The following is a 17,204-nucleotide window of genomic DNA, read 5'->3' as shown; positions in this document are numbered from 1 at the left end:
GAAGGGAAGGGAAGATAATGCCTGTTCCACCAGTCTCCCCTCCTCTCTCCCTTCGCTAATTCTGGCCCGACCACCACTTCTGGCCAGTAACCTCCCTTCACTTTACTCCAGGGCCCCGTTGTTATCATGGGCATCTAAGTCTGAGTGGATGAATCCTACGTAAGCCCTGCGTTGTGTCTGAGCAGACCACCTACTGGCACCTGCTTTGTACCATGCACTGTGCCAGATGCTTTGCATGTCGTTTTATCCTTTCCACTTGCAATCTGAATCCTAAACAACAGTTTAGAGATGAGGTTAACCTATAGTTAAGTTAGGGTGCTACCATTTTACATGGAATTCCTTATCACCTTTTGCATTATTCCTATCCAAATGTTTTATAATGTATGTTTTGTTTTCTGTAACCTAGTAGGAAACTGGCAGAAACTTTCTTTTCCCTTTGTTTGTGCCCCGTTGACAGCTTGTAAGAAAGCACTCCCCTTGAAGAGTGCTTCTTCGATGTACTGTAGTGTGGATACATCTTGAGAGCTTTGTGACCTGCCATTAGGACCACGTTCAGATTTTAGCAGAGCCGTGCAGCTTGGTGCTTTCTCGGGGATCATCGCTTTGTAGTTGAAAATCTTGAAAGATTACGTGATCCATTTAGATAAAATTTGTGGATATTAACAATACTTTTGATTATCATTAACTAATCAGTGACAATATAACTTAAAACACAGAGTTAGTATGGATTCTTTTTTTTTTTTTTTTTTGTACACTGAAATCAAAAGATTAGACTTGATATCAGTTATAATGAATGAAATAATCAACCCTATCAACTGATTTGATTGACTCCAAGTCAGAGATCAGCAAGGGAAGCATGATTGTTGAAAAGTGGGAAAATTAAAAAGGTGAAAGGGTTAAGTAAAAAAAATAAATAAATAATCAGACACAGACAATAGCATGGTGATTACCAGAGGGAAAGGGAGGTAGAAAAGGGCATAGGGGGGATAAATGGTGAAGGAAGGAGGAAGAAGACTTGGGGTGATAAACACACATTACAATATATAGATGATGTATTGTAGAATTGCACACCTGAAACCTATATAACTTTATTAACCAGTCACCCCAGTCAATTCAATTTTTTAAAAAGTGGGAAAAATTCTTACATTTGATAATGCAATTTAAACTAATTCCTCATTCTACAAAAAATTAATTAGTACTTGTTAAGTATGTGCCAAAGAGACAAAAACAAGGTGTAGTCCTCATGTTTAAGGAGATTGCATCACAGTAGACAGTCACACTCTTCTTTATCCTCCACAGTACATAGAAGTCTTGCACATATATGTCAAAAATTCATTCACTCAGCAAATATTTATTGTGTGCCTAGTATGTGCTACTTAGTGGTTGGCTTGATATCACACCACCAGCTGGTTACTGGGTGCTTCTTGGGAGAGGGAGAGATAGAAACATCAATGATGAAAATCATTAATCGTCTGCCTCCTGCACGCCCCCTACTGGGGATCGAGCCTGCAACCTGGGCATGTGCCCTGACTGGGAATCAATCCTGGATCATGGGTTGACGCTCAACCACTGAACCACTCCAGCCGGGCACTATCTTGCATATCTTGAATGGCATGGGAGGACAGGAGATAAAGAAGAAGAGAAAGGATGACTTCCCCATTTCATCTTGGGGATTTCATGGAGCCATTAACCAGGATTGAAAATATGTGGAAGGAGGCAGAACAGATTTGGAGAGTGGGTGATAGAAATGTTTTAGGTTTTTAAAAAATACGTTGTTTTGGGATATCTATGGAACAATATATCTTTTGCCCAGGCGCTTATTGAATATTTGTCTGATTATGATTATTAGGAAGGACACAGAAGACGCATTATGGCCTAGAAGAATTCTACTTCTAAATTTGCTAGTGATTGTTCATGAGGCCGTGGAAGTATTAATTTTCCCCCCATCTGTAATGTTTAGAGTGTGGTGATGGAAACATAACCTCTTAGGGGAGTTATAAGTGAATTGAGCTACAGAATAAATGATTGAATATTATAAGGCATTTGAAAAATTGTGGTAGTTAAACATTCTGGGAGCTATAGAAACCGTTTACTGAGATAAATGTGTATATACAAGCGTTAGATTCCTAAGATCATTCATTTTGATGGCATTTGAATAACATTGGCTGAGTTGCATGGATTGCCTCTAGTATGGTTTAGATAAGCTTTTTGTTTCTTGTTTTAGACTTTTCATTACTCAAGTATGTTTTTCCCCTACTCTTTGCATTAGAAAATAAAACTTTGTCTTACTGCTTATAATCAAATCTCTTGTGCTAATATTGCTTATACTTCCATTATTTTTTTTTTAAAAAGATAGATACTACCTTAAAAATGTTCACTGAAAATGCATTAGCTAATAAGCATGGAAAGAAAAACAGCAACTGTAAAATGTTTGCCATTACTGGGTTGTCTTAATATTCTTCATTGAGGCTTCTCTGTCCATCTGCCCTTCGAGCAGGAAGCAGTATAAGGTTTCTTCTGATTGTTACAACTAGCACATTGTAAAGATCTTTCTCCTTTAATCTATTTAGTACAGGATCTATTTAGTACTGGCCTGTGTCCCAGAATACCATCAGATATAAGGCTATTATCCTTTCCTTGAGCATTATCCTAGGAAAGTATTTATAAAATTGAACTCTGTTGCACCTGCTGACCTCCTTTTTTAAATGGAGAGAGAGTGGGGGTGGAGATTATGTTCCCAGAATTCAGATGGAGCAGTGTTTGACCGCTCCGACGCAAAGTGTTTTAGTTAGGGCCTTTTATACTGTGCAAATCGATTCCATCTTGGACTCTGAAAGAAGTAAGTTGACAATTCAGATCAGGAAGTTGATCACATTGGGTGCCCTGCAGTTATTGGCACAGTTGCTATTTTTTTTTCATGTGCAATTCCATAATAGGACTCCCAGCTATTTTAGGGATTAATCTGAAATGTTTGCTTGCCATTGCTGTAAGTGGAGTCAAGTGGCATTATCTTCATACAGGAAACACTAATTTCAGAAGAGGAGGATTTTTAATATTTTGCGAACTTAAGTAGTCATGACAATGGAAAAGAATGCTTAAAAATAATTCCAAAAACTTAGTTTCCTATTGAGACTATCTTAAGAAGATGAAGAAACTTGAAGAACAGTGCCCTGTAACTTTCAAGTACCTCTTCAATTATCTTTACATAAAATAGATGGTACATGTATTTATGTAAGTATGCTATTACAGCCCACATATTTAAACACTTGACAAGTTGGTTGCTGGTTTGGGGGCAGCATTACTGAAGTAAATGCAGGTTTTGTGGCTTTCTAAAATCTTATTGTTTGATAGAACAAGATATAGATGAAATAAAGTCACTTCCAGTTGTGTTGTCCCAACAAATCTTTTTCTGTATTTCCTTCTAGTTACTTCTCACATCCTTACATGATGTTTCTGTAATTATTTCAGTGTTAAAATCCACCATTTTCACTTCACATTACATTTTACACTTTTCCTGTGGTGGTTCATTATAAAAGTCCATTTTTTCTATAACATAAATGCAAAGCTAATCCTATTTGTATTTAATAATAAAGTATTTGACCAAATTAGTAATCTGGTAAAAATGTCAACTAATGAAATATAAAAATTTACATGATATAAGGCTGTAGGTCCTCAGAAAAATTAGACTATAGTCTAAATCTCCTCAGTTAACAATATCTATTGTACAATGAGCCTTACAATATTTTAGCTGCTATATTACAAAGTTATCAAGTTATTAAAATATTTATCAATTTGGTGGGTTGTATTCATCTGAGTTTTATATATTGTGTAGATATATATTAGCCATTTAGTCAGAGAAATAGATGGTTGCATAGCCAATCTAGGATTGAATTTAAGTTGTTTTAAACTACCTGAAAATTGAGGATTCTTTTATCAGTTTACCAGTTTAATCAATTTGTTTAGTTTAATGATCATTTCTTGCCTTTTAAATAAGAAAAAAGTAATGTATTATCTGAATGTGCATGTGCTCTGTGCAATAATTTTAAATAGTAATGGAAAGCATAGGAAAGAGAGGCAGCATATGTAATTGAATGTGGGTTTTGTGGTCAAAGAGATCTAGACCTCTACTGCTTAGTAGCTGTGTCATCTTGGGCAAGTTATTTACCTTATTTCTTAGCCTCTATTTCCTTCTCTATAAAGCGGGTTTAATAATACATACCTGCCTTGTAGGGTTATAGTAAAAGATACAATTAATATTTATGGGATGAGAGGAGAGGCTTATCCCTCCGGTAACTTCCTAAGAGTTCCCAGCATATGGGAGGAGGGGACAGGTTCCCTGTTCCGACCTCCACTCCCAGCCCTCCTCTTGAGATGAGAAACTTGGATGGGGGACAGAACCAACCTTGGGAATGGGCTGCTTGGCCTAATCCTCAGAAGCAGTAGGGCTGGCAAAAACTCTTGGTTTCTTCAACAGGAGAATTTAGTCATGTTTCTTTGGTTCATTTGTTTAGAGACATTCTTGGATGCCGTTTGGTCAGTTAGAATTGCAGTTGATTATTTTTTTTTAAAGAAAAAAAAAAATATATATATATATGTATATATAGCAGGCAGCAATCACTCAATAAAGGTAGTTCTAGTACTTGTTATTACCCTTAATATTATCACTTAAAATTTCTATGTAAGTTACTGCAGGAGAAACGTTTTAAATGATGGAGGACCAATACCATAGACCAAATCAGATTCTTTTTGATTATATAATGTTTGAAAGTTATATATGTTGAATTAACATTCACATACAAAATAAAATTAAAGTGCCTTAATAAGAGAACTTATTCAGACTCTGTTTGCTAACATTTAACTTTCTTTCAACAGGCTCAGCACTATGTCACTACCAGCTAAAGCCTTCTGAATATACATCTTCAAAAGCGTCTTCTCTTTGCCCCAAACTACCAGTTCCAGCGAGGTAAATGTTATCGTATTTTGTTAACTTGTAACTTTTGTTTTCATAGCTAGATTGTAAACTGTATGTTATTCTGAGAAAAGGGTCACTTGATGAAACCAGTTGTCTAGGTCCAGTACTTTTACATCAAAAATTTAAAAGTAGTAGTAGAAATAATAGCATCTAATTTACAGCTTAAAAAACACACACACATAGGCAAACAACTTTTCTTATTATCAGGTACGTATTTTACATTTCTTGTGGGGGCTCCCCCTTTTTTTAATGCCTTAATATTTAAGTATATAAAATTGCTGAACCATAAAATCTGCAGTAAACTTAGAAGCCAAGCCTCACAGTCCAAAGATTCTTTGAAATTGATCCTACAAATACTTACAAGGATTATTTTTCAATTTTTTTGCAAATTAAAAAAAATATATATGGCAGTGATTATTCTCCTTAGTTTATTTCAGGCTATATCCTTCAGGTACATTCTCTGCTATAGGCTGTTTGCATATCTTATCCAAGGTCTTATTCAACAGACATTTATTATTAAGTACCTACTGCATATAATGGATACAAGGATGAGAAATAATCTCACAGTAGTTTAGTTATAACTAAATCAAATTTTAAAATTTATACCGGTGAATAGAGTTATAAGAAAGGAGATAGCCCAGCTGGTGTGGCTCAGTGGTTGAGCATTGGCCTATGAACCTGGAGATCGGGGTTCAATTCCCAGTCAGGGCACATGCCCAGGTTCTGGGCTCATCCCTGGTGGGGGAAATACAGGAAGCAGCCAATCAGTGATTCTTTCTCTCATTATTGATGTTTCTATCTCTCTCTCCCTCTCCTTTCTTCTCTGAAATCAATAAAAAAAAAAATTTTTTTTTAAAGAAGATAAATTTTCAAACACTGTAGAAAATATCCTCAGAATTGGGCACACAGGATTTGGAACATGTCTGATCTTAAGAACCTTTGCATGTATCACTAACCGTGTCTGACATGAGTCAACTTCTCTAGGAATACTGAATTGAACCACTTTTATTGTATCTCAGTATATTATAGCAAGCTGTTGCTTAAAATTTTGACAGTCATGTCTATTTTCCTTTGGATTGCTTATAGGTGTAATTTGTGTGTTATTAACTTGAATTTGAAATTTTCTGTTGAAAAGTAGACAAAGGACATATCCATTAAATTGATTTCAGCTTTTAGTCTTGTCAAGTTACTATTGATGTTAAAATTTTAAGCCTTTGGACGTAAAAATAAAGGGACTATTTTAAAAGATATTAAATAAAAGGGATCTACAAATTATGGGCTCAGACTAATAGGTAAGGAGACTCCATTTGTGAAAATTGAGAATATTGGGGAGGCTATCACAGTAAAGAAATAGAGGTCCTTTGAATAGAGTCTCTGGAGAAAGTTTATCAATGTAAGAAAAGCTTTATCTTACTGTTAAAGCCTGTTTTAAATGCATACTTTGAGTAGAGTCACTATTTTAAGGCATAAATGTATTCTAAAAGCATGACCAGAGAGCCTTGGTCTGAGAATGAGGTTGCTCTGCCCCTATACAGTATGGGTTGGGGGCAGCTCATACCACAAATTCTCCTCCCCCTCTGATCTCTGATTCTACCATGTTGGGGGCTGCCTCTTTCTGGTTATCTGAGGTGTTTTAGTCTTGGCTTCACAGACCTACACATCTCACATACAGCATCCTAAGGGCATGCCCCAAAAGACAAAGCCTAGTAGTAAGAGGGGCTTACATTTTAGAGATGGACAGACTTGGCTTCTAACAAGGTCATCCACTAATGCAGGGGTCCTCAAACTATGGCCCGCGGGCCACATGCAAATACAAATATTGTATTTGTTCCTGGTTTGTCTTTTACTTCAAAATAAGATATGTGCAGTGTGCATAGGAATTTGTTCATAGTTTTTTTTTTAAAACTATAGTCCGGCCCTCCAACAGTCTGAGGGACAGTGAACTGGCCCCCTGTTTAAAAAGTTTGAGGACCCCTGCACTAATGTGTCAGTAATCCAAGATGCAATGATGAACTTATACCATCTGAAAACTGACTATATAGTATGTTTATCCTTTATTTAAAGACCCTTATAATCTAAGTGTCTTACCACTTTTGTCTGAACTCAGCCTATTAGAAAACAGAAGAGAAGAAATAGTTGATAGGAGGAAGGTAAATTATAAATATTATTATTTACTATTTGGCAAGCAAAGTGAAAGGATCAGAAAACAGAATAAATTGGTTTTAATAAAACACTTGGGACGCTACCTTGTTCCACAATAATATTAGATACCAAATCTGAAAAGTCGACTAAGCTCTAGTCTCTGTCCCCAAGAAACTCTGTCCTTAAAAAAATTAGGGACTGTTTTTGTACATGATGAATATATCTATATATATAAAAGCCTAAGCAACCGAAGGACTGAACGACCAGTGGACCTGTCGCTATGATGCACACTGAACACCAGGGGGCAGGCGCTCAACACAGGAGCTGCCCACTGGTGGTCAGTGCATTCCCACAGCCAACCTCCCACGCTGCCGCCCCCCCACGCCAGCCCACCGCTATGGCCCCAATCAGGGCAGGCCGCTGGCCAACCTCCTGTGGCCCCTCCCCCAGGCCTGCTCGCCCTGATGGGCCCTGGGCCCTGATCTGGGCGGGAGACTGCCCCAATTGGCCCAGATTGCCAGCCAGGCCGAGGGACCCCACCCGTGCACATATTCATGTACTGAGCCTCTAGTATATATATATATATATATATATTGCTCTAGACAAACTTGTGATGCAGGCAAATGGCTCCTGGCATCTTTCATATCTCTTTTTTGTCCTCTTGGGAGCACCCTAATGGGACAGAAAGAGCAGCACTTTGAGCCCAGATGGGCCTGGAAGTGATTTTTTGGCGGGGGGGGGGGGAGGTGTCGGGGGGGGTGAATTCTCAGTCACCACATTCTATTGGTCAGCTTGAGCAAGTCTCTTAATCTCTCTGTAAACAGTTTCCTCATGTGAAATGGGAATTTAATACCTCTGCCATGGAATTATAAGAATTAAATACAATAATATGTGTTACACACCCATTATTGTGCTTGGCATTTGGCTTGATAGTATTGTTTTTCTCAACGTCTAGAGCAGGGGTGGGGAACATCCAGCCCATGGGCTGTATAAGGCCTGCAAAATCATTTGGTCTGGCCCTGCCAAGGCATTAGGGATGAGTTAATTAAATGTTTGACCAAATATAGCAGGCTAATTTTAAGTTTATAATTTTGTGTGAATGATGTTATAAATATCCAAATGCCCTTGGCAGAAAAAAGTTTGCCCATCCCTGCTCTAAGCAACCGAAGGACTGAACGACCAGTTGACCAGTCACTATGATGCACACTGACCACCAGTGGGCCGGCGCCCCCCTTTACCCCCAAACTTCCTAGGCACCCAGACACCTTCTGCAGCAGAAGGCAGTGCCTGTTTTAGAGAAAAGCAGTTGTAAACTAATTTTCAATAAAACACTAGTGCCATGTAATTGCCAAATGGTTGCTATTTTGAAGTGCTTTTGACTTTTAAAAACAAATGCCTAGAAAGGCGATCATATTTTACTCAAATTCATAACTCTCTGTTGGTGACATGTTAAGCAATAAGGAGACAAGCTAGTCTGTACACTTACAATGTTTAAAGGTTTAGGTATAGACAGAGAAAATCGAAATGGTAGGAACAGATTACATAAATTCAGTTTATTCATCAAACATTGATTTAGGTACCTCTGGATACCAGAAAGGATGCTGGGTGATGGGGAGTTAATAACATAATATAGAGATGGTAAACTAACAGCCAAGAAAAAAAAATGTTATCTATTTATTTTTAAAATGAAGGATTCAAGGTAATTTTTTTTATTCAAGGTAAATTAACATTTATAAATCATCTCCTGTATGCCAGCTACCATATTAAGATACTCATATGTATAATGTCATTTAATCCTCACAAAAGCCTGTAAGGATATTGTCCCAATTTGTAGATGAGGAAGTAGAAGATAAGAGAGATTAAATGAGTTATTCAAGGGGATACAACTAATTGTTGGGAATCAGAATTTGAATCTAATATCTTGTGAAGTCTATCCTACAGTTCGTTGTTGTTGTTTTTTTGGGCGGGGTGGGAGGAGGGTTGTTTGTATTTTAAAGAGAGACTACAGGAATGGGAGAAGAGAAAAAAATAAAACGAAATGTATGAAAACCATTGCATATTGCCATTAGATTCTTGACTTACTCTTTTCCTACCTTTTCTGTGCTTTGGAAATATTGCCAGAATCCTCTATTTTTTTCTTCGTTCTTAAATAAACCTTTTAGTTAGAAATCAGGTGTAATTGTTTATTTATAACCTGAGGTTGTTTTTTTAATTGAGGTAACATTGGCTTATAACATCATATAAGTTTCAGATGTGCAACATTATAATTCGACATCTGTGTGTATATCATATCATGCTCACCACCAAAGTCTAGTTTCCATCTGTCACCGTATAACTGACCCCCTCTACTCATTTCACCCTCCCTCCACACCCCTTCCCCTCTGGTAACCACTGGTCTGTTGTCTGCCTCTATGAGTTATGGCTTTTGGTTTTTTGTTTTATAACCTGAAGTTTAATAAAATAATTGTGAGAGATGCCAACACCTGTCTTCTCTTCTGAAGGCATATGGAGAAGAGATATTAGGCATACTTTGAGGGAGCTCATTAATTGTGATAGTCTGGGCTTAAAGGCAAATGGACAGTATGTTTGCCAAGGTAAGATACAATTTTCCTATGAGTGGATCATTTTTTTAAAAGTCTTTAAAAGACTCATTATAAATTAATTTTGTTCTTATTCACTAATGTTTCAATAATGTGAAACAGCAACAGTTCCTAATGGAACAACATTGACTTCTTAAAGATTCAATGTTCTGTGGGCTTCGAAAAGTAGTAAAACTTACTGCAAATATAATTCTTTATGCTTGTCCTCTTAATTAAGAAGCACAGAATATGTCATGTAGGTTAGTCACTAAATAGAAATGGTCTCATATACTAGGTTCTCAGAATTATTATTTTCTGAGAGGTAGATAAAATCAGCTAACTCATCTAATCCTAAATTCATTAGATCACATAGGATTTAAATAGAAAAATATAAGACAAACCATAATGCCACAACTATATAGATTTTAAAATAAGGAAACAATTTAAGCATTCACTCATGGATGGTGGAATTATTTGGGGGGAAGAGTTGAAAAAAAGAATGACATATAAAGGGATCTAATCCTTTTTACTTTAAAGCTGTGTTTAACGTCATTTCTTACTACTCTGTCCAGATATTATCTTCTTTGCCTTCTATTTCTATTACTCTGTACCAGTGAGAGCAGATTTTGACCATTTTGACCGTCAGCTAAAAAAATGTAGTTAATCAGCTTGTGCTAATTTTATAACCTTCAAATTTAGAGCTGTCAGGATTTTTTTCCTTAACGGACATAGATTGAATGATAAGGCCAAGGGCTATTGTTATTGTGCTTCATTTCTTTGAGGGATACGTGTAAAAGTACCCTCTTCAGTTGCCATGTATTTATATACATTATAAAAATGACGAGAAAGGGTAAGTTCAGAGCAGATATTATTCAGTCTTTCCTCTTTAAAAAATGAAGGATTTGAATTTTAACAGGACCCTTCTCTTTTCAAATAATCTGTTCTCATTCTAAGTCTGAAAAGCAGAAACATACTAAAGATACTGGGCTTGCTGCTTCTATGAACTTAGAATCATTCATTCATTTCTGGGTAGGCATAATATTATTGTTATTACTATTCATATCAGAAAAGACAGGGGACTTATTCCTACCTTTTCACCTCACAGATAGAAAAACTGAGAAAGAGAGGTGGAGTGATGTGCAACTCTGTCATGTTAGGAGAATCGCCCAGGGCTTTTGAACCCAAGTCCAGGTTTCTTTCCTTTATCACAGGCTTCACTCTCTTTAGAAATGATGTGTGTTTCTTTGAGTATAAACATACATCAACATCTTGTTAGGCCCTAGCTGGTTTGACTCAGCAGATGGAGAGCGTCAGCCTGCGGATTGAAGGGGTCCAAAGTTCGATTCCAGTCCAGGGCACATGCCCTGGTTGTAGGCTCAATCCCCCGTAGGGGCAATGCAGGAGGCAGCCAATCAGTGATTCTCATCATTGATGTTTCTGTCTCTTTCTCCCTCTCCCTTCCTCTCTGAAATCGATAAAAATATTTTTAAAAAAAACATCCTGTTAGGATATGGGAGCTGTAGGCATAGCCATCTCTGGCCAGGGGATCAAGTTCACTATGGTTATCTGACAGGAAAAGGGAAACAGGAAAGCAGGGCCAACAAATTGGTGGGATTAAGTATGAGAAAAAGACATCGGTAATATCCTTAAGATAGATCTATGTTATGTTTAAGGTTGGAGGCAATTGAGTTAAACAGAGGCTGCATCAGAAATAATGGGGTAATAAGGCAAGTGAAGATGTACATAATCATGGACCCAAGAGGACTTTCGTTTTGAAGGCTAGAGAACCACGTCTAGTTGAACATAGGGTTAGACTTCCTTAGATGCGGACATTAACCTGGTAGGAACAGTATCTAGACAGCATCAGGAAAAAACAACCACGCACATACACACAAAAATGAAAAACAGTTGTAGGTCCCAACAAAGTTACCTGTTTAAAGGTTTCTTTCCCCTAAATCAGCCTCTATTGAAGCGGTTCTCAACCTGTGGGTCGCAACCCCTTTGGGGGTCGAACGACCCTTTCACAGGGGTCGCCTAAGACCATCAGAAAACACATATATAATTACATATTGTTTTGTGATTAATCACTATGCTTTAATTATGTTCAATTTGTAACAATGAAAATACATCCTGCATATCAGATATTTACATTACGATTCATAACAGTAGTGAAATTACAGCTATGAAGTAGCAACGAAAATAATTTTTTGGTTGGGGGTCACCACATCATGAGAAACTGTATTAAAGGGTCGCAGCATTAGGAAGGTTGAGAACCACTGCTTATTGCTTAGGAATTTATAGTTAATCCTATTTTATCTTTTTTCTTATAATATGTCTAAGTCCAGCTCATTTAAAAGTATTCTGTAATTTAATATCTTTGTATATCATTAATGAAACAACTTTTAGTGAAAAAAAAAACCACTATGATTTGCATACCCTTAATACAGGCATTACTCAGAATGCTTCAGCTTTCTGCAGTTTCTGCCAAAATATCAAATCTTTGGTATCAACTTTCACTAAAACTATTTTACTAACACCATTTTAGAGATATACACAGATACACCCATTGATCACAAGAGGCAAATTTTTACAAATAAACATTCATGTCAAATTGTCACATCATTTTGGGATACATTTTACTGAAGCATAACTAAGGTAAGGCAAGATCTCTAAAGTTATATTGTCTTATTGTTCCATGAAGTTTACCAGTATGGAAGACGTTGCTTATTCTCACTCCCAGTGGTGCTTATTGATCAACATTTGAGGAAGGAAACCAGGATAGTACTTTGCTTGTGGTCATACAAAGTTGCTTTGCTGAGATTAGAAACCTTAGAATCTGATGCTCAACCATGTAATCTTATCTACTGATTTGACCCACATACAGTGCCAACCAAGAATAAGAACATAATTATATCATTCTAGTCAAAATGGTATATTAGAACTGTGACTAACAGTCCTACAAATAATTCTGAAGATGTGGGATTTACATTAGCAATGGCTAAAATTTAACTTAATGCACACGTAAGTGTGTATTTTTGCATTGGTACACACATAGAGCTGTCTTAGAATCCAAAGAAATCTCAGCTGAGGGCATGTTCATAGCGCTTTGTTTAAAATCTCTTAGTGATTAGATGTATACCATCCTCTCAGAAGGTAAAGTAGAACCATGTTAATAACAAACCTGATTAATGTCATGGTGCACACATAGCTATGTTCCTTCACAAGTAAAATGCAGTCCATACAAGCCTGAAGCAGCAGATTACCTCATTTTTGGACACTAATAATCTTAAAGTAAAAACATATAAAAAGAAAGCAAATAACCCCAAATCCCATAATACTACCAAATAGAGATTTTTCATTTGCTTATATTTTTTGTCCTGATTTATATGTATATATATTTTTTATACAGAGATGCCATCATCACATTAGATGTATATTTTTGGTTATATTTCCCCCTTGTGCCCTTACATCATCCTTATTTCCATACATCAGTATTCATGGTTATTGTTTTACATAGCTGCAGATTATGCTGATTAAGTCATGCACATGCCTCAGTATGACTTAGTTTACAGGAGTTCCTAGGCTTGTGCCCAAACATCTTTTTAAATCTAAGGTTTTGTATGTCGTTCTGATAGAGGAGACCATTCCATTAATGGGGGCACATTTCAAGCAAAAGCCCAGGTGTGTTTTTATTTTTAAATAGCTTATGGCAAAAATTCATTTTCACTTCAATGAAGGATACATTTGTAAGTTTTGTCATCTGCCCCTTGATTGATAGATGTGTAGGCTGAGGAGTTCAAGTGTTTGGGTTTGCTTCTTTAGGTTGTATCTGTGTGTATGTGTGTGTATATGTGTGTGTGTGTGTTTCTTTTCAGAAGGGGAGGGTAATGTCTTCTGTTGGAACATGCACTCCACCCTCTTTGATAAAGTTTGTGGTAAGAGTTGCATCACTGCCCATGACAGTCATCTTCATAGCATTAAGCTCACAGCTCTTAGCTCCCATATGACGTGTGGAGGGTGGAGTGTATTGCAGTCACATTCACCTCTCATTTGTGTGTTTGATGTGGCATTTATATTAAGTAGGAGTAATTTTTTTTCTGATTTTTTTTTTCTTGTGTCACCAGTGCACCTATTCCATTCTTCCATCGCTGTGCTCCTGTGAACATTTCCTGCTATGCCAAGTTTGCAGAGGCCCTGATCACCTTTGTCAGTGACAATAGTGTCTTACACAGGCTGATTAGTGGAGTAATGGCCAGCAAAGAAATTATATTGGGACTTTGCTTGTTATCACTAGGTAATTGTTTTTCTCATTATTAGCTATTGCATAGTACTGCAGCAGAAGACTGTTTTGTCTTTTAACCAAAAATATGAATACAACTGGGGATACTTGTAAAATGTTTCACTTCCCATAGCCAAAATAACTGTTTCAGATTATATATAGTTATATATATCTGAAACTCATTTCTGTTCTTTTCCTCTCATTGGAGAAAACTAGTGTTTTCTCCAAACTTTGGTTACTGAGTCTATAATAACCTTTAACATTATAGCAGGAGGCTACTTTTAACAAATCAAAGCCCCTTTGTTTTTAGTTATGAATCTAATCTTTGGTTTATTCGCTTATAAAAAGAGGCCACATATTTTTTTATATATATTTCCGTCAAAGAACATAGATTTCTGATTGATTACTTTTGAAGTATTTAACCCTCCCCACACCCCATGCAACAGGTCATAATATCACTCTATTGCTGGGAAAATTAGAAAATCTCCACTTGTTAGCCATTGAGTTTTCTCATCAATAAGTAGACAATAGAATCAAATAAAACTGTTATTTTCAAGATGTAAACACCCTATATTATCGCAGAACTATATGTAGCCATATTAGAATTTATAGACTTTTTTAATAAGGGAGAAGGAAACTGGTAGGAACCAAACGACCATTTCATTTTTTACGTAAAACGATATTTATGCCTGTTAACAAGTATACTAGTAGTCACCTGGAAGACTAGCTGTATTTCCGTCTTGTCATTAGAGAGTCTTTTCTTTTTGCTTAGGTGTAGTACTTGTCTCAGTTGAAAAAAGGCTGTCCATATGAAAAGCTATTTCTATGATATTTGAAATGCTCCCATCTGTTTTTAGTTCCTGTACACTTATTGCAAAAGAGAGTACCCTAATAATGTTACCTAGTCACAGATCTTAATTTTTTTGGCTTTGTGAATGGCCCATAAAAGCTTGACTATTAGCCTGGTTTTATATAAAAATTATTTGGTTTCTGAAATAGTTGAATACTTTACCAAGAAAAAAAAATTAAACCTTAAAAATAGTGATAATAATTTTAAGTCATTGGAATTCCAGCTTTTTCTTAGAGTGGTTCTCTTATGAGGCTTAAGGTCTTTGTCCATTTGTTTGTGAAGTGGGCCTTTAGATAATTAAAAGGTGTACAAATTAAGATTTCAACAACAAATTTCCCCATAAAATGGGTTAAATCCCCCCACTTTCTTTTTTGAGATTTTTCACTCAATATTTTAGCATGTTGGAATTTAGCTGAGGATGGGTAGAAGGGTTGACTGAATAACTCAAACTTTGAGGCCAGAGGAATTTGGGCTTCAGTAGGCTTCAGGATATTATCCCATAGGGTCCGATCATCTCTTAGAATTTCAGAGGAGAAACAACCAGAAAAAAGATAAAATACCATCTAGTTTATTGACCAACCATCAGAGAAATTGGTCCTAAAATGCATAAATTACTCAAGGAAGTGTAGCACCTAATTTAAATGCTCTCTCTCTCTATGTGTGAGAATTTTTCTGGTCACCCAACATAACATGTCATTCTCTGCACTTTGTGTGTTGGCATGTGTGTTTGCATGTGAGTTCTGATGCCTTTCTGTGGTGAATCCACAACAGTTCTATGCTGTTTTTGAGTCACCATGTGCATTTGCATGTATCCTTTTCTGTGTTTATACACCCACGGTTAGGTGCCTTTGGTTTCAAGTGGCACAAGTACCAAAGTCAGAGTGCAAAAGCAACCTGTTTCCTTTGTTACCTAAATTGGGATCATGAACTTGTCAATAGCAACAAATTATTTCCATGGGAGAAAACAACTGAAAGAATTTATCTTTATATTTTCCAGTGTTTTCCAAATAATATTCTACATGTTTTCTATTTATCTTCCCTGCAGTTCTGTCCATGATTTTGATGGTGATAATCAGGTATATATCAAGAGTACTTGTGTGGATCGTGACAATTCTGGTCATACTGGGGTCACTTGGTAAGCTGCTTACTTCTTTGTTTTTCAGTAATTAGAACTGAGAATTAAAGCTTGCTTCTGACACTGCCTCAGTTTGGAACTACTTTGAGTATTTAAAAAAAAATTTCTGCTCTGCATTAATTTAAACTATAAAGAGACTGATAAGTGGAAGACATTGAAGTTAGGTCATGCTGAGATCAATAAATCAAATAAAAAGGTGAGGTCATTGGCAAATGGAGATTATTTTTTAAAGGAGCTAACTTTTTTTTAATTTGGGGGGAAGAACCCAAGAGAAAAGACAGCAATCGAGGCTCTGTTTGGCTTCTGGCTCTTTAATTTTCACTTGATTCTTGCAATGTCTCTGCCAAGCAAGTAAAGGAATCCTTTTCTTTTATCTGGCACTTTGTAAGGCCTGAATCAGCCATTGTAAGTTGTTGAAGTTCTTTCTGTTTGAAAAGTGTTTCTGACAGAATAAGAGAGTGTGTGTGTGTGTGTGTGTGTGTGTGTGTGTGTGTGTGTTTAAAATTTCATTATCATTTTTCTGTCTATTTTGTTTACTGTTTGTAATGAAACTTTCTGGGCCTTCTGTGTTTATTGTCTTTTTTTTTTAAATTTCCCCTTCCCGCCGAGGCCGGTTTGGCTCGGTGGATGGAGCGTCGGCCTGCGGACTGAGGGGTCCCAGGTTCGATTCCGGTCAGGGGCATGTGCCTTGGTTGCGGGCATATCCCCAGTGGGGGATGTGCAGGAGGCGGCTGATCGATGTTTCTCTCTCATCGATGTTTCTAACTCTCTGTCTCTCTCCCTTCCTCTCTGTAAAAAATCAATAAAATATATTTTAAATAAATAAATAAATAAATAAATAAATAAATAAATTTCCCCTTCCCACTTATAAATGTGATAACTACTCATGGTATCTAACTACTTCCGTGGTAGAAAATAGAAATATAGAGAATAAAATAAAACTTTTAATTTTTACATGCTATATCTTCTTTTTTGGAATTTACCTCTTGCCTAGGACACTCCTTTCTTAGTTTCATAGATTTTTCTCTTCCTGTTTTTCTTTTGCTCAAATCCATCACCGGTGAGGCCTTGCTTACCCATCTTATATAAAATTACAGTGCTTTCCCAATGCCAGCACTTTCTGTCCCTCTTACTAGATGACTTTGTTCTTAGACTTTATATGCTATGTTTTTACTTTCCCCCCTATTTTTATGTTTCCCCATTGCTATGTATGAAGCTTCATGAGGGGTGAGGGTGGGGACTTGGCT

At 36.6% G+C, this 17,204-nt stretch overlaps 1 protein-coding gene across 7 annotated transcripts in view; it reads left to right on the top strand.

The window, feature by feature from the left end:
- SLC44A1 (solute carrier family 44 member 1) overlaps positions 1 to 17,204 on the top strand; it is a 150,594-nt gene that overhangs the window by 76,952 nt on the left and 56,438 nt on the right. For all 7 annotated transcript variants that reach the window (XR_011473383.1, XR_011473382.1, XM_070430994.1 and 4 more), the window contains exons 5-7: positions 4,873 to 4,963; positions 13,818 to 13,987; positions 15,868 to 15,957. Coding sequence is in view for 5 of the 7 variants with exons in the window: in XM_070430994.1 (XP_070287095.1) it covers positions 4,873 to 4,963; positions 13,818 to 13,987; positions 15,868 to 15,957 (351 nt within the window). In the remaining 2 variants the exon portion in view is untranslated. The remainder of the gene's footprint in view (positions 1 to 4,872; positions 4,964 to 13,817; positions 13,988 to 15,867; positions 15,958 to 17,204) is intronic.

This window comes from Myotis yumanensis, unplaced genomic scaffold (assembly GCF_028538775.1).
Source record: "Myotis yumanensis isolate MYYU_CA2020_CCGP unplaced genomic scaffold, mMyoYum1.0.hap1 SCAF_12, whole genome shotgun sequence".
In the NCBI taxonomy this organism is placed as follows: domain Eukaryota; kingdom Metazoa; phylum Chordata; class Mammalia; order Chiroptera; family Vespertilionidae; genus Myotis; species Myotis yumanensis.
The sequence above is the reverse complement of the archived record's forward strand: the minus strand, read 5'-3'. Positions and strand labels throughout refer to the sequence as shown.